Source organism: Nipponia nippon, unplaced genomic scaffold, assembly GCF_047370975.1.
Source record: "Nipponia nippon isolate SJK-2023a ecotype South Korea unplaced genomic scaffold, ASM4737097v1 scaffold_12, whole genome shotgun sequence".
Taxonomy (NCBI): domain Eukaryota; kingdom Metazoa; phylum Chordata; class Aves; order Pelecaniformes; family Threskiornithidae; genus Nipponia; species Nipponia nippon.
This window is the reverse complement of record NW_028262313.1, coordinates 4,649,818-4,674,173: the sequence shown is the minus strand read 5'-3', so window position 1 is coordinate 4,674,173 and position 24,356 is coordinate 4,649,818. Positions and strand designations below refer to the sequence as shown.

The window sequence follows — 24,356 nt, the reverse complement described above, 5'->3', positions numbered from 1 at the left end:
CAGGCTTGGTTAAACTCTTGTGCAAAACCTGACATCTACTGGTGGGAACCATAATTGGGCTCTTCTCAGAGTGGAGGGTTGTGCTGAAGAGCCTGTTTTATTGAAGTTCTGGCCCCTTTGGCCAGAGGTGTTGCATTGTACTTTGCCCTAGAGTAAATGGTGTTTAAGCATAAATTTAAAGGTCTTAAATTTCAGGGGAAACTGTAACTGTAATATACTTAAGTACAAGCACAGGTATTAATAAAGGTGATTGAACTTTCAGTTAACTGTATCTGCTTTGAACACATGTACAATGGCTAGATGACAAACTTTGTAGGCTTACATTTTAGACTAACTTTTGTAGTAGTATTAAAGATTTCGTATAGTTGTATGCTGATTAAAAACATCTAATTTTTTCTTATGTCTTTAAAGGCTTGCCATGGATGTACATCTCTATCCAAATGTGATTGCAGTGGAGTAAAAGGTGAAAAGGTAAATATTTCATATTTTGTATTTTTACTGGCAGACCAACACACAAACCACTGAGCCATATGCCAACTTCAGATAACTGAAGCTTATGGATGATAGCTTTTGTTTCTTGCTCATGTCTTATTTTCTTTGACTGTAGTATGGGCATGCACCAAAGAGCGTAACTGTTATAACGACTTCAGGTATTGAGTCAGAATGACTGGTCCATCTGATGGTGTACAGAATTTCATATCATTATTTTCTCAAGAATGGGGAATGATGGCACAAATTTCTCCAGCTATGTGGGAGTAAAAAACCAGAAAAGACACAAATTCTAGTAAAATAGAAATAATTCCTTTTTACTACTAAGGCCTGCCTGCACTAACTAGTTAGTGGACAAGCTAAGGCGTGGATTGTACAATAACGGCTATGCTAGTAATGCTTCAGTGGGAATTTAAAACCAGAGTGAGTGTGGCTTGCTTTCCCACTTTTCTTGCATTGCCTGCTCACATGTAGTTGACACTCACTAAGGTACTCTGAACTTGCACTGTTTTTTAATCTCATAACTTGTGTAGTTGCATACTAAGATGATTGCTGTTGCTGTCTGGGTGCTCAGCTGGACTGTGGAAGTGACACAATTTAGATACAGCTTTCCCAACATACATAGCTGCCACCCGAGTAAGCAGCTAGTTAATGGCCAAACACATTCTTGGATCAAGCAGAGTGAAAACCATCCCCAACCCAAAAAACAACCCTGTGTGGTTCATTCAGTGCAACAGGCTGTTTTGGGCTGCCCAGACCATGTCCTAAGGCCAAGAGATGCATCTCGGAGCTTTCCTGCTTCCATGCAGCTTTGACTTTCAGTCTCACTGCCTAAGCTCAATATATCTGTGCAGTGCTTCATGTTTCTATCACCATTATTTTGTATTGTTTTACAATTTTTTTCCTTTGAGGAAACAGCAGATGCCCAGCACTTTTTAGTTACAATGCAACATAGATACACACCTCAATACTTGCCTGAATTGAGCCTTTTCTCAAGTGTGGGAGTCTACTTGTAAGTAAATTGTGGTTAAATAGTTGCCATGCAACTGCTGTTGTCACAGGGAATGAATGTGATACGATCGCTGCAAGGGGGAGAGACTGCCTGAAACACTTCCACTCTTAGTCTTGTAAACAGTTTGCTTGAGATACAATGGAGTCGTCTTAAAGATGCGAACTGATAACAAAGAGTTTGATAAGCCTGTCTTATCAAACCACTTACCCTATCTTAACAAGTTCTAGAAGGGCTTCAGTGCTCTAGATTAATTTCTGACAGATTTCAAAGATGATTTTTGACACTGCATAAACAAGTGTAACCTCAAATGAACAGAAGTAATGCAAAATAGTCACTGCATTGGCGCTATAATGTGCTGACGCAGAATTTTACTGCTGGCTGAGGTTAAACAAGGCAGATGTCCAAAATTCAGAGTAGTTCTTGGTGCCACACCTGCCATCCAGGTAGCTCCAAAGAGATGAGGTCATTCCTTGGCACTTACTTGCTTTTAGTTCACCAAGTATATTCCCAATTTACAGACCTAGTGAAGAACAGTATCCCCTTGATAGCAGGCTTTCTGAGTTAGATTTGGTTAGCCAAAACATGAACCTGGTTGATGCGTTCCTGCAGGGTCTTCAAATGCAGGTGGCCAAACCAGATGACACAAGTCACAGGACTATTTCAGACTTAGTTTGGAGGCACTTAAGCATTAGGCTTACATTCCCAATACAATCATAGCAGGTACAACTTTGGAGAACCTTTCTGTAATTCTAAGTTGGCCTTTTTCTGGACTAGCCACATCTATTTTGCAAATTCAGTGAGCAAATGGGTATTGTCTGGCTAGCGTGGATAAGGAAAACCTAGAAGTAAATCTTCTGGCTTTCTAAGTAAAAGCAAGAAATTATTTTTCTCCCAGTGATTCAGCTTTCTCTTTATACCACTGTTACACATGGAAGGGACCGTGACCCACTCGATACATTCCAGTCCTTCAGTGTCATTTAATGAAATCGAGATAGTCACCTTTCTCTGGTAAAGAATATCTTGGGACTGTTTGGAGTCTAGAGGGAGCCTTTTGTGCAAATACAGTCAACAACTGGAGCATACGAGCCTTGTTCAAGATCAAGCTCTCGAGTGTCATTATGTATTGTGGGTTTTGTTTCCATTCCTCCAGGCTGTCCTAGCCAGTTGTTAAGGAGAGCTGCACAAGAGAAACTCTTCCACATTTAGTTTCCAACCTCTGTTGGCCTTTTCTGGAGCGAATTATAGAAAGTGCTGAGCAGAACAGTGAGAAGCTTGATAACCTTTTGTGAAAAGGGAGTGGGGAAGGAAAAAAAAAAAGCCTCTGTAAACAAGCATAAAATCAGACCAAATACTTGTATAATGGTTCTGCATCTTCCTGGAAAATTCTTGGGCGGCTGCAAGTTCATCAAAGTGTAATCTTTTAATAAAATAAAACCACAAAGGAAGATGGAGCTTCACCTATGGTAATGCTGCTTTCTCTGTCTCTTTTTTTATGTCCGAGTCCTCTTAGGGAAGCGGGAGGGTGTGTCTTAGACTCCCACTTCTTAAATTGATAGATATAAGGCAAGTTTCCATCCTTAGAATGGATGATTCACTTTGAAATCTGGGAACTGTGATTCATTTTCCACCTAAATCAAGGTAAACACAGTGTAATCCTGAAGCATGCCAGAGGTGGTTTTGGGGTTGTTTGTTTTGTGGGTATTTGTTGTTTTGTTGTTTTTGTTTGGTTGGTGGTGTTTTTAAAAAACAGCCCTTCAGAAGCTTGCAGACCATCATGTACATTATGTAAAGGAACAATGAAAAGCAAAGCCCATATTTCTTAAGTAGGATATGTTGCCAGTGTAACTGGTTTGATCATATGCGCAAACATCCCATTACGTTAGTTGCTCTATAATTACAAAACCCTCAGTATATGATGCATTGATGGATTCAGCAGTTCAGCTCTGGGGAACCGCAAGAGTTCTCTGTCACTGACATCCATGATGCTTTCTCTTTAAGTTTTTTGGTTTGTTTTTTTTTTTTTACAGCCTTAAACTTCTTCTAGAGTCTTCTATTATACAGTGTACCACTTACTTATACATTTGATGTAAGTTTCCAAACCTGATACTATCTTCAGCCCAGCTTTCTTGCAAATGTTATCTTTATTCCAGTTGAGTGTAACCTGCTGCTACAACAACAAGTTTCAGGCTTTTGCTTTGTATTTGACACTTGACATTTGGTGGTTTTGCTTCCTTCTCCAGTGACCTCTGAACCAGGAGTCAAACGCTATAGCTACTTGTCTAATTGGTGTATGAAGAGCATTAGACAAGGGGCTGTTTAAATAATATCTCCTCTTTGATTCTCCCATTGAGAATGTGACAATATGCTTGTAGAGCTACTGGAAGTTAGGCATATGGAACCTGGTTCTGTACTGGGAAGACAGGAAAAGCCTTGTCAAATGCACTCAGCGGAGCCCTATGCTTCTGTTCCACTGTGTTTCACTTTTGGCCCGCAACAAGCTTCTGCATCCAAGTTGCTGTCCACTTGCATTAAGTCAACTAAGAAGTGCTGTTTTGTTCAGCTTAGCAGAGCCTAATGCATTTCTTTTGAGACTCAAAAGTAGCCTTCTTCCTAAGCATCCTAGCATTCCCTTCAGGATATCCAAATTTTAACAGATCAGGTAAAGTAATACAAATTCAACTGTGACAAATAGGAAAACTATTTTCTTGCTTGCCTTGGGGAGCCACAGCACTTATTTAACTGCTTCTATGCTGCTAGTGGTTCTTGTCTAACTCTGCCTCTGCCATGAGCCCTTATAGCATCAGTAGCGTGTTACCTGTTGAAGCAGCAAAACATGGTAAGCCCATAGTACAATAGCTGACAAAAATTGGTGCACTGAAGTTTTCTTCCTCTGCTCAGGCCCATCTTACTAAACTTAAATATAAAACGGGTACTGTAAAATTCAAACATGTCTAAAATGGTATAATGAAGAAATGAGAGGAATTTACTGGAGAAGTCATTAAAAATAGATTGCAGCTGGGAGCCAGTGTGCTGTTATTCACAGTAAGATGCTCAGTAGTGAACTGGATCTGGTAAGAGTATTAAAACTGAAGTAAATGATTAAGCTGCTACATACAGGTGCTTATAGGAATTGCTCTCACTTTTCAAGTGGAAGAGAAGTGCTTTTCACTTAAGGAACTGGATGAATATTGGGTTTTAAATAAATGCTGCTCAGCAGTTTTGAAATTAACCTGCTCTAATACTTAAAAGCTAGTTCATGAGTAAAAGCTAGCTAAAGAAATAAACACAATAAACGCTGCACATGGAGTAATTTCTAAGACTAACCAGTAAGACTTGTAGATTATTGGGCTGGTTTTACCTCAGCTGAAAACAAGATCCTAAGGTGCTGATAAGATCTACAGAGACTGGGGAGGAGGAGGGGGGTGGTACTGAATCTCAGCTGCTCCAGCTGATGAAGACTGAGAGCCAAGGGCTACAGCAAACAAGCTGTGTGCATTTTAGTCACTAAGAGGGCATGGACTCCAAGACTACTGTGGTTTTGCTTTAATGTGGTAGTACGTGCTGCTGTTAAAACAGGCTTTCATACCTTGCCTTAGCTAGGTATTCCTAAATGCAGTCCCCCCTCAAAATTTAAGCTGCTACATACTACAACTGCAAATACATTATGCTATTTTTGTTGAGCAGGACTATTGAGTTCTACCCATTCAAATTAAGTTAAAGAAATTGATTAAAAGCTGTTCTTTAGTTATTAAACGAGTTTAGTCCATGGCCTTTTAAAGAGGAACTTCAGAAGGTGCCAAGTTTACTGGGTTTGTTAATCTACAGTGTAAGGGGTGCCACTCCAAAGATTCAAATGGGTTGCAAGGTCCTAATATATGATCTCATAGAAGCTTAGTGCCTGGGATTCTGGCAAGAACAGCTTGTAATATCTGAGGTCTGAAGGCATTTCAGATACTTTGCCTTCGTATGCAGATACAAGAAATCCATACTCCTTACAAAGGAAGCGTATCTTATTCTTGGGCACTTTGGATATATATTCCTGGAGCTCTGAGTCTCACAAGAAAATTATTAGTATATGTCCTCAAGATCCTTATTTCCTTGTGCCTTTATCATGATAAAATTTAGTACAGATGTGACCCAAGCTCAGCTTCACTGTTGGATATGAGTTGCAAAGAAATAGTTAAAAATTCCCAAATTTTAATCACTTTGTCAAGAATAATTACATGATTGGTGTCTGTGCTTCATAAACATTGGCCTGAACTGCACTAATATGGTCCTGTATTATGAAACCCTGGCAAATGACCCCTGACCATTAAACCTTGACTGTTTCATCTTACAAAAGAAGTCACAGATGATATTCTGAAGAAATTTGATGTGTCTGAAGAATACAGATCACGTCAGAGGGGATTTCTTTATTGCATTAAACTATATCTTTAACACTACTGTTTGTGGCTGGTTGGTGTGTTTGTTTAGAATGAGGTCTTGATTAGATACTGTCGTTCTAATTCTGTTAAATTAGTCAGTGTTCTTCAAGATGAGGAAGAATTTATGGTGACTAGTATTAGACTCCAAGGCAGCTGTTGTTTTCACCCTGTCATTTAGAAAGGAAGAGAATAATATGGCTGGCTGTTGCATCACTTCTTCCATGCTGTACATCTTTTAATTTACTACAGACATTTGTAAATGAATCCAGTTTTAAGTAGCCACTCATAGCTAACTGTCTTTAGACTCTTTCTGATGTTCACTGTTTTCATAGCAAGGGCAGGAAGCAAATACGTGCCGCTATTGCCAAATGTTACAGCCAAGCTCTTGCATGTATTTAGGCATCAAAATGGGCTGTCCAACTACTGCTTTCCTGAATATTTTTTTGCTCCTATTTTTTTAAGTCTTTTTTTTTTTTTACAAGTATACCATATCTATGTAAATAAATATGGTTTCTCTCCCCATAATTTCTATTTATAAATATTTAGATTTCAGGAAGAAATTCTACAAATGTAAATTACTTGTGTATGCTTTACAACTGCATCTATCCCTGATTTCTTAAATACTCGTGAACTATAGTTAGAGTACGTGGAACTATGACAAATTTTTCTGTATACCGGTTTAATTGACTATATCTTGCTGCAGCTTAAAGCATAATTTTAGGGTGTTTCCCAACTATTTTTTTTTTCTTCCTATCCCCTAAGCAACAGTTATGTTTAAGCTTATAAGCTGACGGTTTTGCCATATCTGTGTAGCTGATTGAGGGCAATTGCATTGCCAGCTACTCTGGATTTATCACTAAATGAGATCAGAAGCTGACTCCTCACCCATCCTCCAAGTAGAAATGATGGGTTATAGCTGATGCATCTTTAGTCTGCTGTGGAAACAATCTTGTACTTTCAGTACTGGAAAATGATCTGAGTTGACCTAAACCTTTCCTATTTATGTTTCTCTATGTAGCTTCTAGTCTGAAGCAAAAAGTATCCAGACTTCCTCAGCTCTTTCTGTGCAAGAGAAAGTGGCTAGTGACTGTCAGTTTTTCTATCTATAAGAAAATGCATTGCACACCATACAGGGAGTTCAATCTCAGTATATCCCCAATGATATATCCTTTTTTGGCACTGACTTTTTGGGGAAGGCTTTTTAAATGTCTTTTCAGTTTCAGTATGTTCTTGCAAGGCAGCAGGCAGTTTTTCCTGGCAAATCTGTAGCGTCTAAATCTTCATGAAAACAGTATGGTAATACGCAAGGTGCGCACTAGGAAAAGTCTGGAGGCAGAAGCAATGTCTGAAAACTGTTCTCACGTATGGAATCTTTCTATACACTATTTGAAGTAGAAGACAATTAGAAAAATCACCCAAACATGATCTGTATTCCAGAGAGTTGGATCAGCTTGGTTTCTCCCCCTACCCAACTTACTCACATTTCTTTCTCCAACCAATTTTTTAATCAAAAATAGGATTATAGTGCAGCTATTTCCTCTGTAATTAGTTTGATACGGTTTGCTTGGGAAGTGTCTGGTGTAATCCCTCAGCTGTTCCGAAGCGTAGTCCTTCAAATCATCTGTTTGCTCTTGGGGGTAATTTGCTGGTAAACTCCACAGGAGTTGCTCTGGCAACAGTTTCCTCATGCAAGGCGCTCATTGTTGCTGCTCACTTTCAAAGTGGGCCTGGAAAATACTCATTTTATAGTTTCAATAGTGAAGTTCACTAACAACATGCGTTACCTCTTGTATTTCTCTTGCTTAACTATTTGGCGTCATACGTTTCCCTTTCACTTTAAAGGCCTTGGCTTCCCAGTTCTGTGACGGCTTAGAGTGGAGACCTCAGAGTAGTTGCATTTTAGAGAACAGTTCTTCACCCTTAGATGACACACAAGGCCAACCCGCTGCTAAAAGTCTCGTCTAGTAACCATTTGCAGATGTCACTTTCTCTAACAAAAATGTGAAGAAGTGTGACCAAGTTGAGATTCGTAGGCATTGTGTAGCCTAGCTAGCAGCTGACACATCTGACATGGCTTTTGTACACAGGTGTGTTTCCTTAGTGTGCAAACACAGTTCTTGCCAGAGCTTGCTCTAAAGTCTGGCTTTGTCTAATGTTTTCCTTATCTGGCACTCCCAAATTCCTCATTCTCTCTCCTTCAGGGACACACTAACCCTTTCATATCCTGGCCTGAGATAGGAGCACTCCTCCAGTCTTGCTTCTCAGATGAGGTAGCATGCCAGCTGTATAGCTCCATGCAAAAGAACCGCCTGGCACTTTGTGCAAAAAGTCAGTCTGGACCCTGACTGTCAAACTTAAGCTAGCCTCAATTTATGATGCAATTTCAGCATTTCTACAGGGGAGAAAAGATGTCTATCCTGTATAAGAGAGCAATATGTGACCTACAGTAAAAGAGGAGTGTGTTTGCATTTTAATTAATAGGAAACCGACTTCAGCAGACCAGTTAATGAGCTGTCCATTCCTGTCCAAGGAATCCTTCTGAGTCTCACCGTATAGGTAGGACTAAGTACAGCTTAGTTATTTCCTCTGTAAGGTTGCAGCTCTTGCTTGCACATCAACGTTTAATCTCTCATCCAAAAGGTTTTCCTCTTGTGTTTCCAAGGAAGCAGTATAGCAAGTACTGGAAAAGAAGGCAGAAAGAGAAGCCCCGTTATTTTCTCTGAAAATTTTTCTGAGATCTCAGCATCTTGTAAATGTTTTGAATGCAGCTTTTAAGTTCCTGCCTCCCACGGTGGAATACAGAGCACCTACCTAAGCAGTGCAGTGAGAAAATTAGGATTTACGAATGAGACTTAACACTGCTGTCATGCTGAATACCTGCTGTCATGCTCGGCATACAACTGCTTACAGCAAAGGGGAGACAAGCAAAGCCTTAATATTGCCTTTTGCATATTGTGCTCGAGACTGCAGTTAGATGCTTCTCTCTGCTTGCAATCCCCAGTCTTTGGTACTCTGCTGCTGTCTTCTTGAAGATGTGAGATTGCTGGTTCAGTTCTTTCACCCGACTGAGGAGTGCTAGGCAGGACGTCCCAAATTCCTACAGTGTGCCATAGCTGGGAGACTGCCAGATAATAGATGTGAGAGCTACTCCTCCCATTCTTGCTGAAGCGGTGCAAGAAAATAAAAAGTCAGGGTGAACTGGTTTAAAGAGAATGTGCGAAAGCCTGCACAACTCTAACCTAGTGATTAAGGTGCTTGTTAGGATGGAATTTTTTTTTTGGCAGTTCCTGTAGTTGTCACGAAAAAAATAACTGGGGTAAATAAACAGAAGTTTTTTTGCAGGTAGGAACCAAACCTACCAACCAAACCAAACCTATCCGTAGAGCAATAAAGAATAATGCTGAAAAACTGCCTGTTTCATAAGCAGTTATATAGACCGGTTGATGTAACGGAGCTGTAGGAAATATCTGTTTACGCAGTTGAAAAGCGTACCGTGATATATATATGCACAAAAAGGTGTACTAATTCTGGTATTTCCTAACTTTTCTGTACCAATTGCAACCTTAATATTTACTGATTTTTGTGAATCTATTATATACAAGGAATAGAAGTAAATATTTTATGAATTTGCAGCTATGCATATTCTGAAACTGCAGGTAAGTGACATTGTTAACCTACATTAAAAAGTTAGAGGGCAGCATATGATGGTATATGGTGTTTGTTACACTACTGATGGGCTACCATGGCTAATTATTGCATAAATATTTAGCAAACTACGGTTGTTGCTTGAAAGCTTACAATTTTAGCAGGAGGTGACAGATAAAAGGAATAAGAAACCTTATTTCTTTGCTATCTTGTGTCTGTGTCACTTGATTTAGATTGTAAGCACTTAGGGCTGGAACCTTTTTTATGTTCTGTATTTGTACAGTGTTTAGCCTCCAGTGCATGACCAGGATCTTAGTTGCTTTTATATTACAGATGACAATATTGCAACTGTGAAATAATAAACAACGCTCATGGTATAGCAGCAATCTACGCCCTTCTGAGAGTTTTTATAGGTATTGCAACAGAGGTGAGCTTTCAGGAGAGACTTAGTAACTAAATAAAGCTGTGTTTTTATAGGAAGGGGGGAGAGTTCTGTGTATCTAAGCAGCACAGGAGAAACAGGTGGTTGAATTATTTTGGTAAATAGGTGGCTTAAATACTGGATAAACATCCTATGAAACCTGTTTAAGTGGTGTAATTAAAGATAATGTATGTGTATGTTGAGGAATTTCTGTAGCTAAGCAGGTGAGATGTTTAACCAGTGTTTGTTTGTCTGTACGATGACCTCCTACAGAAAACCAGAAAGATAATGTGTTTTCTGAATTTTTCTATCAGAACTTGTGCTTTTGTCATGTTACATCTCCATCACTACCTATTCTTTTTGTAGGGTGAAAAAGGATTCCCAGGCTTGGAAGGACAGCCAGGTTTGCCTGGATTTCCAGGACCTGAAGGACCACCTGGTCCGAGAGGCTCGAAGGTAAGTCCCAATTCACTTGAATAGCATGAAAATGCTAGGTAGTGTTATCTTGCTTGTCGTGCTGATCCTAAATCATTCCAGAACTCTTGATTATCATTTGTTTAATAGTCAAAATCTTCAGATGGTGGGATATGACATAGTGGTTGGGTTTTTCTTGGTTGGTTGGTTTGAATAGTCAACCAGAGCAAAAGATTGCTCTAAGTTTCCTATTCTTCATCTACACACATGCTTGCAAACACCGCATGTGCACTTGTATCCTTTCACTAGGTACTGCAGATTAAGGTCAAGGAACAGGTTTGGCAAGGTGCTGCGATGTAGTTTTATTAGGCCTTGCAATAATGCGCTCCATCGCTTAGTTCACTGATAAGAGTGGTGTTTGGCTGTCAGCTGCCCGGAGGGGTCCCTCTGCGTAGGTAAACTGGTGTTTGCACCTGGTGGCATTCCTGGGCTGGTTTTGGGTGGGGCAATGCAAATGAAGGCATCATTGAGCCTATGCAGAGACGACTGAGGAATGCTCCTTGCTTTCCCTGGAGTTTCAGTTTATTTTTATTTGCTACCAAATTACATTGTTACGCTCAGATGGTATAATATAGTATTAAAACGTTGAAAAGCCTTCCTCTGAATGCATTTATATTTAATATACGTAAGATTATGCAGGATCTGCCATTCCTTTTGCAAATGCTCACAGCATAAGCTAACAGAAGCACATCAAAAAGCAGCAAAGAAAAAAATAGGTAGGCGATAAGAAAAAAATGAAAGTCTACACTAAAAGAAAAGATTAATTGGGTATAACAAGAGTGAAACAACAGAGGAGTTTTGGACTAGAAACTTTGATTATATTTTTATTCCGTAAGTGTCTTTTCTTCTCAAGATCTTGATATGAAGTTCTGCATTATCATAATACAAAATAATGGTACAGTATCATTCACATTTAATCTTGTATATCTTGTTTTGCCCACGAGAGGTCGCTGTGGGATATTTGATGAAAGCACCTGACCGGTATCTGCTTATAAGCAATCTTAAATAGCTTTGATTTTTCTAAAAACATTTCCTCTAAGTCATGGTTTATCAGCTGTAACAAATACTTTTCAATTCAAAGTCCAACGCCCAAAACAAAATAATTTTGAACCTTTTACTCAGGAATTACAACTAATATAACTTTTAGTCCACTTACTATAAACATGTAGAAGAAATTTTATCATGCTTACAGTTTAATTTGATAGACAGGCAGACTGCAAACTTGTGTGGATTTTTTTTTTAGGGTGATGATGGACTTCCAGGGCCTATTGGACCCAAAGGAATCAGAGTAAGTAATGGTGCAGTTTTAGGGTGATATATTGGAATTATGGATAGAGACTGCCAGGCATTGAGTGGGTCCTCACACAAGTGGTGATTTATGGGGGTAAAAAAGTAACTTAAATCTGAAGAGTAATTATCTACCAGCTAGAAGAGATTGTATTACTCTTTATAAGTAATATTAGATTGCATAAGTAATACAGTCCTAGATATTGCTTGTGTTACTTTCATAAACTCATTAGGGAGAGTAGACCCAATGCTTATTTGATCTGTTTTGCTATACAGGACCTAAACCCTCTCCAGCAACTTTGTTTCAATTTATCCTGAAGCAGACACAGTATATGTAGGGTTGACATGGGAGAGGTTGATTTGTTTGGAAATCCTTTAGGTTTTGTGCCTTTGCTTTTTCTTTTTGTCAGACCCCTCAGCTGGTGACAATTGATGCCTCTGACTTCAGTGGGACACATCCATTTTCCCTACCATGAGTGTTCATTTATTTTCTCTATATATCTACATACTGTTACTTTAGTTGTTCTGCATTGTCTTCTCTATGTTTTTGTGGATATTTTCCTGAAAGAAGGGTAAGAATCTTGATGGCTGTCCAGCATGGCATTCTCTCTTTACAGGTGATTCAGATGGTTCTGTTTTTCTTTACTTACATATGCATCAATAGGTTACATTTAGTAAAATCTTGGTAAAACCTTTTGCACATCCATTCGTACCATTCCGCTTAAAACATACGTGGTTAATTTCCTTCTAGGGACCGCCAGGGCTTCCAGGATTTCCAGGAACACCAGGACTTCCTGTGAGTAGGAATGGGCTGTATAGATAGGAATCTGTCCCCTTTTGTCTTTCAGGGCCAGAAAAGCATCCTGCAAGCTAACACTTCTTTCTTCTTTTCCACTTTAAAGGGATTACCAGGACAAGATGGGCCACCAGGACCTCAGGGTATCCCAGGATGCAATGGAACAAAGGTGGAATCCCTTTAAAATTCTTAACAATGCAATAATAATGTGATAAAGAGCTCTTGTTCTCCTCCCTGTAGCCAATAGGTTTAGTTTATTATGTGTAGCAGTACTTGCTGTTACTGAGTTGTGCAGGTAATTCCAAGACAATTCGGACTTACACACACATCTGAGAGAAGGGGTCATGGTCTGGCACTTAAAGCACAAGTTTTGCCGGAAATTGCCAGCACCAAGATGCAACATTCATACTCTACAGCCAATGTAGTTAAGTTCTTTGTTCTAATCCTTAATTTTATAGCTAACTTTGTAGTAGCTATCTTTGTAGTAGATTCTTGCTACCAAAGAAAACTCATTACCTAACAATGGGACTTTTTAGTGATTAATTTTTAATAATATTGCATTGAAAATACTGATTCAGTATCCTGGAAGGACTCCTTGGAAGAAGTCACTTTCATTCTAACATGTTACTTAGCTTCAGGTTATGATCTTTCCATAAAAGAAGTTAATCTTCTATAGCACTATGTGTGTTTTCGATCTCCGTAGTATAGTACTTTGCCTGGAAGTATGTGGAAATATCTGAATGTGGAAAGTTCTGTTTCAATCAGTTGTGCAATTTAACAAACTGTTTATCCTAGAGCTTGTTGCAATACAATTTGCTGCTCTGGAGTCATAAGCTAACAATGAAACTGGACTTTTCAGTCAAAATTTGTTTATCTGGTTTTGTTATGTTTTGGTTTGGCTTTGGCTAATTGTTTTCTTCGTCCCTAAGGGAGAGCGTGGATTCCCAGGCAGTCCAGGTTTTCCCGGTTTACAAGGGCCTCCTGTAAGTAACAGATTTCTGGATAAGCTACCTGTAGTTCCCTGAAAGACTTCTGCATAGATCTGTGAAAGCTCAGATAAATATCAGCCTCTTTTTGCAGTAGGTCTTTTAATAAATAAGAATATATTAATTTTTTTAATGGTTAATCAGAATATTTTAGATGTCCAATAAAAGAGGGAGCTTTGCTGCTGCATGCTGTGGTAAAGCTAATAAAAAGCCCTTTGAATTCTCACATGCTGAGATGCTTTGCCAAACTTGCAGAAAAATACAAATACATGCATATGTGTCAGAGAAGTAAGATCTTGATACTGTCATCTGGTACATCTAAAGAGTCTTACGGGTGATTTATGGAGCAGAAAAAAGAGACAGTGTAGGGTGTTTTCATTATAAAACATAAGGATGTACAGCAAAGTGACTGTCAGAACTAAAGTACAAACAGAAAAATGTAGTAGACAGGATGGACAACAGGAGGCAATAAAGAAACAAATTGCTAGGAAATGGAGATGTAGTCCCTTTAATGCTCAGCATTCACTGTGAAAGTACTTCTCTAATTTTTCCATTCGATTCTGAAGATCATAAAAATTTTCTTTTCTCTTGTTTTGTATCTTTTTTTGGATTTCTATCTTTAATGCTTTTCCCATGGTGTAGATCTGAATAGTCGTTTGCAAATAACATACTAATGATTTATTTCTATTGATCTTTCTTTTATTTTTTGTTTCTTTTAAACAAAGGGACCCCCTGGTCTGCCAGGTATGAAGGTAAGTGTTCCGTACTTGCACATTGAAGAACTAACCAGGCATGGGTGTGCAGTGTGATCTGGCATAAGTAACCTGCTTGCTTTTTTTTTTGCAAGACCATGTGCATCCATTGGAATCTGGAGTGACATTCTGCAGAAAGCTTAGTGTTTCTAGGCTACTCCAGCACAACTAACTGGAAATTCTCCAGTAGCTTTACTCAGTTTGGATCAGTAGTTCCAGAAGTAGCAAGCTGGTTTGCTTGGGAGCGTGAGGGACAGTGTCTGTTTGTGTTGTGAGGCATCAAGTTAGCAAGATGCCTATGAACACCCAAATGCACCAGTAGTCTACCTGTGCATGCTCAAGAACACTACTAGAGACTAAGCAATAATAACTTAAAATATCAAGTGAAGAGAATCATCTTGTGTTCCTTTTGGAAACGTGCTCTCTACTGTATAGATTACTATGTAGATGGCTTTTTCTCCTAACATAAACAGTCACAGAATCACAGAATGGCTGGGGTTGGAAGGGACGTCTGGAGATCTAGTCCAACCCCCCGCTAAAGCAGGTTCACCCAGAGCAGGTTGCACAGGATCGTGTCCAGGTGGGTTTTGAATATCTCCAGAGAAGGAGATTCTGCACCCTCTCTGCGCAGACTGTTCCAGGGCTCTGTCACCCTCAAAGTGAAGAAGATTTTCCTCATATTCAGATAGAACTTCCCGTGTTTCAGTTTGTGCCCATTGCTCCTTATCCTGTCACTGGGCACCACTGAAAAAGTCTGACCCCATCCTCCTGACACCTGCCCTTAAGATATTTGTAATTGTAATCTCATAATCTGATTTTGGACCTTAAGGACCCCTTTTATTTTTTAAGGGTGGTGTTGTTGTTCTATCCTTGACCTATTTGAGCATGGGCCAAAACATCAGTTTTGGTTCAAATCTATTTGAAAGGAAACTTGACCCTACAGAATTATTCCAATAACTCCTGAGAGAACAGCATAACACTGATGCTGGGAAATTGTGACTATTAAGCTGAATTGTTTTTCTCCGCTCCTTTTCTTCCCAATTGTTTTTAAGATATTAAAAGGCAAGCTGATCAGAACATATACTTTTAAAACAAAGAATCTTCCCTGAAATCAATAAGAAACTGTGCTTCAATATAGAACATGAAGCATGACTATTATAACAGCATACTCGGCATTAACCTCATGAGGTGGGACACTGGAAAAAGCTGAATGAGCCTTTTTTTTGTTGTATCCTATCCGTTGCTTTCACATGGAGTTAGAATGGCTCTTTTTTTTTTGTGAAGCATTTGTATTCCAATCCCCTAATCTTTTGCAATTTAAATCAATGCTGATATATTGGTACATATAAAAAGAGAACTTTTAATAGTCGGTACTTTAGCCATTTAAAGAATCCTCCAAATATGCAAGGGTCTCTCCTAAAAAGAGCTATTCTTGGCAAATCTAGTACTTATATTAAATGAGTACTGCTAGGGTGTAGCATAACTCTGAGTCTCTCCAAGTCTTAAGAGGCATTATGTGTCCTTGGGAGTCCGAATGGTGATAAAGAATTGTAAAATGTGCTATTAATTAAAGTCAGCTGTCTTTCTTCTAGGGTGAAGCAGGTGAAATAATTACATCCTTGCTGCCAGGACAGAAAGGCGACCCAGGATTTCCAGGTCTTCCAGGGATACCTGTAAGTTGTGTAAAGTACTATTAGGCTGTGTTCTGCCAAAAAGATAACATGAAAAGTATTTGCGTTACAGCAAAATGGGAACATTTCGAGCTAGGGGATCCATAGGTTTATGTGGAGAAGCAGGGCTCACATTTAATGTACCTCCAGTTCATGGCTGGAGAGAAAGTAAGTGCTTCCATATTGTTCTTAATGGGGTAACCCATAGAGGCCAGAAAGGTCCCCTGGTCAGGAAAGTGGTATCCAGCAGACAGCAGTACTCACAGTTACTTACTTGCTTCTCTGTTTCCCCTGCCTGTTCCCCCTTCCTAGACATCCTCTGTATCAGTTCCCTTCTTCACCCAGAGGTAAAGCAAGTAACATCTGCCTTTCTGGGCTGTAGCCACTATTTTGGATGGTGGGAAGAGAGGGTGTCTCAGCTGTTCTCCTCACATTGCACCTCCTGAAGAGTGTTTCTGGTCTCCCAGCAGTCTTCTGTGAAAACAGTTAGTGACTGCAGGCCCTGTGCTTCCCCACTGAGCCATTCATTCCTTTAGTGGAAGAACAAGGGGAGCAGAAAATGAGTCTATCGGACTGGACAGAAGCCAGAGACTCCCATTTCCTGGTACAGAGAGGCAAGCCCCAGGCTATTCTGACCAGACTGAGCCTGTTAGCATTTCTGTTCCTCTGATCTGTGCTTCCCTATTGTCTGGGAAAGGAGGAATTACAAAGTGTTTTGTTGTTCTCTCTCAGTGCATGAAGAGAAAGAAAGCACAAAAGTAGTTCAAAACAAACAAAAAAGCATTCCCTTATCCAAGCCAAAGAGATGTATTGATGTTGAGAGCAGAACACTCCTAACCAATGTACACTCCTTTAGGCCCTTCCACAAGGACAGATTGGTAGGTTAGTGGTCAGCTGCTTTGATTTGACATGTATGGGGTGCCAGTTGTTGGGTTTTTTTGATCTTGAAGGTCTCACTGCTTTTTTCGTACAAAGCTGCCTCTCTCATAGCCTCCTTCACTTTCTCAACAGGGCCCACCAGGCTCCATGGGAATCCCAGGTCCAATTGGCCCTCCAGGGCCCCCAGGTTTGACAGTAAGTTTCTTTAACCTGTTACCCCTAAAGTGTTGAATGGGGCAGTTACTTCTTTGTTTCATGTCCTCGAAGGCAGGTCAGTAAAGTGCAGAGATCTTGGTAGTCAAGACTTGGTGTGTAGACAACAGCAATCATGCATCTGGTTCACCCTGGAGCTGCCACTGCACACACTTAAATGTGATACACTTGAAACACTCAGCCTGTTCCCAGACCTCTTTTTCCTTTAAATCAGGCTGAATCTTTGTGCACGCTCCTTGTTTGTGTGAGACCTGAGGGACAAGATTTAGCTTGTTTAGACCAGGATGATTCTTTCCTTCATGTTTAATACCTGACTGTTTATTTTTATTTGACTCTCCCACTTAAAGGAAGAACTAGTTTCTTACATATTTGTGAAGCTAAATAGCATGAGGAAGAGCTCTCAGAGGAAGGCAAGGTGCCTTGTCAACATGGGTATAATGCACAGGAGTCAAAGCAGCAACATTGTTCATTTTTTTCCCCCACAAGGGGGCATGTAAAGTGCTTGGCAATGACTCTTTTTTTGTTTCCTTTTTGATAGGGACCTCCTGGTCCACCAGGGCTGCCAGGACCTAAGGTATTTTCTTTCCCTCATTGATGGTGGTGGTGGTGGACAGTTTTGGTTTTCTTTCTGTTCAGTTGTGACTTCTAAGGGCTGATGAGTTATACTTTTTTCAGGGTAATATGGGTTTGAATTTCCAAGGACCCAAAGGTGAAAAAGTGAGTAGGTGATCATGATGATATTTTTGCTTATTACTTTCAAAATACTTATGCATGCCATTTTGGCTTGCATTGCCTGTAACAAACTGCCATCTTGTTGCACATTAGGGTGAACAAGGTCTTCAGGGACCTCCAGGGCCGCCAGGACAAATTGGAGAACAGAAGAGACCAAATGACATTGAGTTTCAGAAAGGAGATCAGGTGAGTGGGAAACTATATCCACCTGCAATGAGCATGTGATCGAGCTGCAGCCTCCATTGGTTTGGCTCATGTATACTCACATCCTGCTTACTGCAGAGGTTCTATTATTTTTCTCAAAGTCCTGACTATTTCAGACCTGAAATTTTCCTTTAATAGAAGGCAGGCCAGTCATATTAGCTCAGTTACTTCCCTTAGTAAAATAACTATTCTTAAGAAACTCTTTTAAAGGAAGTTCATAGTAACAATAAGAGCAGTTAAAATATTCTTATTCCTTGGAATGCCCAGACTTGGATTTTCAAAGTTGTCTGGGGATTCAGATTCCCATTAATTAACCAGCTGTGTCATCCATTGTGAAGAAGTCTTTCAAAAATTTTAACTCAGTTTCTTTTTTTTTCTTTTCTTTTTTTTTTTTTTTTCTCCTTTTATTTTGTCATTAGTGAATGCCCCAAGATCTTTCTTCCTTGTGGTCTGAATAAAGTGCTTTCCCTGTTTCTGGCTTCTCAAAAGTAAATATCAAGCCATATTATGACAGTAAGCTCAAACTGTTGGTTTGATTTGTATGGATCCTTCCCCACCCATAAATGCCAACAAGTCATTGGGAGAGTTGCCATTTTTTAAAGTTATTCCATTTTTTTCTTTCTTCTTCACTGGGGAACATTTCACAGTACCATTTGATTCTGGGTGCCAATCATAGACAATCTGAGCAGCACCAGCAGGATCATGGGTGCCTGGATTTCATGTTTTCTCTGAAGTTTCTGTGGTATTCTCAAGTATCACCCTGAGTAATAGAAGAGTTGAGGTAGATATTTTGAGGCAAGAGTGGTGAGTGATCATTTTTATGCTCTGGTTATTTTGCAAATGTCACTGTGGTAACTGAGCTTTAAACTTTTAGTTTCCTCCATCTGTATTTGGATCGGTTCCTTACTTTCCACCTTTTCATCTTGGGAAATGTGTCAGAGGAGAAAGCTTTGGTACCCAGCAGTATTTTATTTTGGCAGGGTGTAGGACAATTCTGCCCTTCATCTTGATCAAAACCATTTGTTACCCTTCCTTTCAGAAGAACATTAGGCACCACTAAGGCATTCGCTAGAGCTATCCACTGATGTACATTTGCAATGCGCAGTCATCCTAGAAAGGTCTCGGTCTCTGGTTTTGTCTCTGTTTTGCTGGATAGCAGGACAGAAGGTAGAGAGCAGCATTGTGTGCCTTTATAGTTTTAAGAAAACACAAGGTGACATTTTGACCACGCTGTAGTTGAAGCAAAAATTCATCTGACTTTATTCGGGTCAGAGTAATTTGCCTCTGTCATCAGGGATCTCTGAAGGACTAATTACACTGGCATCAAGTTATATAAATGTACAAAATAGAAGCATTCTAACTGTGTTCCTTTTAAAGCACTAAGACTTACACAGTCTGAGTGCATTGCCTTTGACCAACATTAACAATGATTTCAAAGTTTAAAAATTTGTTTTTATTTCAACAAAGGTTATGCTTGGTAGTGCACAATCAGTAAAAAATGTTAATGTTACACTTATTTTTTTGTGAAATACACATGAAGTTCTGGTGTGTACCTCCACCTATGACCTCTGACTGAAAAATCAAGTGTATAAATGGGCATATAAAAGACATAACAAGACAAAATAGAAACCCTAACTTTTTAACACAGTGATCCTGTGATGCTTTTCTGATGAACACACTATTGATCCTGATGGCCTTACAATTTCAGCAATCACCAGTAATCTAATGACTGTTGCTCCTGTAATTTCAGCAGGATCTGGCATTTGTTCTTTCTTTCTTTCCTTTCTTTTTTGCTTCCTTCTTTTTATTATTGTATAGCAGCTGCAGGCCACCAAACCAGCTGCTGCAGTGCACGCAGGAGGCAGTTGTGTCTTAGTGGAGTGAATCATCTAAGTAAACAGGATGAGCAGTTAATAAAATTTATAGATGCACTTGAAGTTCCACACAAAAAAAAAGAATAAACATGATCCTTTGCTCTTCATAGTACTTGGAAACCTGAATGACAGCAAAAAAAGACTCTATTTTTAAAATAATCAACTGAGCTACTAGGGAGTGATGGAGGCTTTAATCCTCTTTTTCTTTGCCCATGCTTGACAGGGTATTCCAGGTGATCCAGGCCCACCAGGACTTCCTGGGCCACAAGGCCCTCCTGTGAGTAGTCCTCTTTTAGTTCTTTTTTTGTTGCATCTGTATCAGAACTGTAAATTCATTCTGCTCTGGCTTGTGGGCTCAGTTTAAGATGACATTTGTGTGTCCAGGGTCTTCCCGGTGGCGTAAAAGGTGAAAAAGGTGAGCAAGGAGAACCAGGCAAAAGAGTAAGTAGTCTGTTTAACCAAACATTTATCTTTCCAATCAGTGTTATCTTTGAGAATTAAGCAAATGTTGAATTCAGGTGGGGCCATCAGCCTCTGGGTAAGAGATTTTTTTTTTTTTTTTTTTCTCAATAACCTAGCAAACTAGTAGATGACGCATCTGGTTCATGAAAGTGCTTCTAGCTATGGATCTCTCGGTGCTTTCTGATAGAATTATCTACATGTAAATCTTAGTTGTGGGGGCAGGAGAAACTAATTTGAATGATGTTATCTAGTTACATGTGGAAACCTTCTTCAAAGTTGTTGGACTGCTTGACTGAAGCAGCAGTTTTCTGTTTCCTTTTAGAGAGGGTCCTCATTCAGTTTGCTATGTACTGGGTTGCCAAGCAGCATGAGATTGGTATATATTTAAGCTCATTTATGTAAACTCATTCTCAGAGGGTTTACTTGTGAGGTGAGTCAAAAAGCCAAGTCTCTGAACACTGTATTAAGACCAAAAGTCCATTTGTCACTTCTTAAGAGACTACTTCAGTTTATGTGCTATCTGGGGAAGGGACGAGTCAGGATAGCTGCATCTGGGGATAGCATGAGTCACTTTGTTCCTGTCTAGACTCAAATCCATCCTGGAATTTAAATTTACTTGGATATCACAGCTCAGAAAAGCTGAGGAAGATCATAGAAGTGCTAAGAAATAGGATGAAAATAACATGGGCTGGACCAGCAAAGAAAAGACAAGCTGCTACCAGCTCAAAGCATTCTGAATTTTCACTTTCACAGCTACTGAACCCATAGTTTCATCAACATAACGGACCCCTTTCAAAACCAAGACACAAATCTTGCTCAGGTTAATTGGACGATATATAAACACCGTTTAGAAACATATTGGTAATAGGTTTTCTGATTTCCATAGGAAATAAATACAATGGAAACAGATGTTTGGTATTCTAGATAAAATCCTCCTTAGTTGCTGAGATTTATAGGAGGGCTTTGATTTGCCTTCTTTAAGGAACATAACAAATGAGGCAGATTTACAAAGCCAAAATTCTCATTGTATTTTGAGTGAGTTTTGAATTGTATTTTCCAGGTTGCTTCTCTCTGCAAAAGTAAATGGGAACCACAAAAATTTGTAAAGATCTGAAAGTATAAAAGTCCTGAGGGGATATGGCAGATGCCTTTTGCCAAAAGCTTGTTTACCAACATTTTTGTTTGGTTTTATTACTCTGAATTTGGGCATGTTGCATACTTAAAGTGCAGTTTTGCTATTAAATTACTCTAAAGCTGCCTTTTAGGGCTCCATATGATTCTGTGTGGCTCAAACCCGTTTCAGATATACTCATAAAAATGTCAGTATATGTAATCAAACAGGTGGTTCTGCAAATTCACAGGAAATCTTAAAACCTCATTTTTGAGAATCAGAACTCATCACTAATAATAAAGAATTCACAAATCACATTATACTCTAATACACTATATCTATCAGGTCTTATTATCAACTTCTCGGTGACTGAGAGTTGATCTTGGCACTGTGGTGAAACTTAGTCACCTATTCTAGTTATGTTCCAGCAGGTGTCCCCCACACATACTGCTTCTGTAATGCTGACAGTAGAGTTCTGTTTGTCTTGCGAGTGAATGGTCTGGAGTAAAGTGGAGCTTGCACTACTTTTATTGTAGCAATGACAAAACCGTTCAGGAAGAATATATGGTTTTTAGCAGTCACTTCTTTGAGTAGAATTACACTTTATATTTTTGTTGATACTATTCTTCAGAAAATTGCATTTGGTTTAAAGGAGGGTTAAAATTCAAACACAAAAATGTTTGTATTTAATTTCACTAGTCACATTATACTAATTTCCTAATTAAATATAATGTTCTAGTGTTAGAGAGTTAGGATCTGTTTTCCAAATAAAGGATATCTCTAATGTTAAAATAAATGGAGTTATTAAACACAATGAATCAGTAATAGTTAACTGGAGAACATTTTGTGCTGTATTTGCACAACATTTCTTTGAGACTTGTAACGTTTTTATGCTCTGGTTTTCAAAATGAAAACCTCAGTTTACGTAATGCCATTGATTATACTTGTTTGTTATCTTTGAGGTATTTGTCACAAAGATTACATTCTAGGAAAGTCTGGTTTATTGAAAAGTGGGAAAGAAGTAACACTATTTCCATAAGAATTCTTCACCACTGAAGCATTTTATTTCAATGCATGTTTATGTCTTTGAAGGGAAAGCCTGGCAAAGATGGAGAACCTGGTCAGCCTGGTAGGGATGTGAGTACCTCATACACTTCTAATCTAAGCAGACTCCTTACAAGCTTTTATTCTGATATGGGGAAGATCTGAGTGTGATTACCTTTCTCTTTTCTTGAAGGGTTTACCTGGTGGGCCTGGAATAAATGGTGCTCCAGGAAGAGAAGGTGAAAAGGTAGGCCAGGTTTTTGTCCTTTTTGCTATAGTAGCTTGAAAATTTGCCATTACTGAGTTCAGTTCTGGCTGAGTAGTAATTGCATTGCCTATGCTGTTACAGTGTTGAGGAATATTTGCAATAACTTTCTTGTGTACTAATGCACCGTATAAAAAATGCTCTTAATTTCATTGATAGGGTGAAAAAGGTGACACTGGTCCCCCTGGTCCTCCTGGAATTGTAAGTTGCTGATCCTTTCTTTTCTTTCTGCATTTGGTTGACAGTATTGTCTCATCATAGTTCTTGGGTGACTGTGAGTCCCATCTCTGGGTATAACAGTAACAGAACCAGTAAAGATTTCATATATTCACTAATAGAAACAATTGTTTCCTTCTTTTAAGATAGATTCTGTGCTCTAGGATTTGCTAGGTTACAAACACAAGGCTAGACTATAACCTCAGACTAGCAGAAATTGAGTCAGCTTCACTGAAGCCTGTTCTAACCATGTTGGCTTGGCAGTAAAAGTGCTTCTTACTGGGGAGTGCTCTTTACTGGAATTTTACCTGGTAGTTCAGTGGAGCGGGAAAAGCATCCTGTCATTGCTGTAAAGTTCGAAGTATGTTGAACTTTTCCTCCTTCACATCTCTTTACTGTTCCAGCGACTCTTTTCTTGGCAAGTTGTTTCACATGAGCATGAAACATTTACAGGTCATTTCAAGACCAGGCATTGATGCGATGGTGGGACCAAAAGGTAGCAAAGGATTGCCAGGACTTCCAGGAGCCAAAGGGGACCGTGGATTCTCTGGTAGGCCAGGTCCACCTGGCTTGCCAGGTTCTCCAGGTAGGAGTGCAAGCATTAAAATAAGTTGTATGCTCAAATGTCTGAATGGATATTTAGCTTCACAGTCATTTCACATTCCTTTTGACAGATGGACTGAGCAGAAAGTGAAGGCCAGAACTATTTAGAGCTACCTTTGAGCCTGAAGGGTTGTCCTTAGCTTATGAGGATAATATGAGGAATTCCAAACCTTTATTGCCCCTGCTGTGGTGAACAGAGGATGCTAATCATCAAGGCTGTCAAAGAGATACTAGCTTATTGGTCTTAGGGGTGATTTATCTCATATCACTTACCTATAACATAATTATCCATTGCCTTACACAGAGAAAGTACTGTGTACCAGAAGTCTGGTACCTGGCTATCAAACCTAGTCTCCGCTGTACACTGGCCAGTACTAAAGGAGGAGATGACCTGAGTCTACAATGGCAGTGAGCAGTGACACCTGTATTTGGCTTATACATAGAATCATAGAACCATCAACGTTGGAAAAGACCCTTAAGATCATCGAGTCCAACTGTTAACCTATCACTGCCAAGTCCATCTATACCATGTCCTCGAGCACCACATCTATCCGTTCTTTAAATACCTCTGGGGATGGAGACTCAACCACTTCCCTGGGCAGCCTGTTCCAATGCTTGACCACCCTTTCGGTGAAGAAGTTTTTCCTAATATCTAACCTAAACCTCCCCTGGTGCAGCTTGAGGCCGTTTCCTCTCGTCCTATCACTCGTTACTGGGGAGAAGAGACCGACCCCCACCTTGCTACAACCTCCTTTCAGGCAGTTGTAGAGAGCAATAAGATCTCCCCTCAGCCTCCT

The 24,356-nt window shown here is 39.5% G+C and overlaps 1 protein-coding gene across 1 annotated transcript in view; it reads left to right on the top strand.

The window, feature by feature from the left end:
• Positions 1-24,356, top strand: part of COL4A5 (collagen type IV alpha 5 chain) — an 86,437-nt gene that overhangs the window by 25,624 nt on the left and 36,457 nt on the right. Inside the window, exons 2-19 of the mRNA XM_087748447.1 lie at positions 412-471; positions 10,358-10,447; positions 11,709-11,753; positions 12,504-12,548; positions 12,655-12,717; positions 13,478-13,531; positions 14,260-14,286; positions 15,879-15,959; positions 16,968-17,030; positions 17,587-17,622; positions 17,724-17,765; positions 17,874-17,966; positions 20,082-20,135; positions 20,243-20,299; positions 22,524-22,568; positions 22,669-22,722; positions 22,900-22,941; positions 23,410-23,542. Coding sequence (XP_087604573.1) covers positions 412-471; positions 10,358-10,447; positions 11,709-11,753; positions 12,504-12,548; positions 12,655-12,717; positions 13,478-13,531; positions 14,260-14,286; positions 15,879-15,959; positions 16,968-17,030; positions 17,587-17,622; positions 17,724-17,765; positions 17,874-17,966; positions 20,082-20,135; positions 20,243-20,299; positions 22,524-22,568; positions 22,669-22,722; positions 22,900-22,941; positions 23,410-23,542 — 1,084 coding nt within the window. The remainder of the gene's footprint in view (positions 1-411; positions 472-10,357; positions 10,448-11,708; positions 11,754-12,503; positions 12,549-12,654; positions 12,718-13,477; positions 13,532-14,259; positions 14,287-15,878; positions 15,960-16,967; positions 17,031-17,586; positions 17,623-17,723; positions 17,766-17,873; positions 17,967-20,081; positions 20,136-20,242; positions 20,300-22,523; positions 22,569-22,668; positions 22,723-22,899; positions 22,942-23,409; positions 23,543-24,356) is intronic.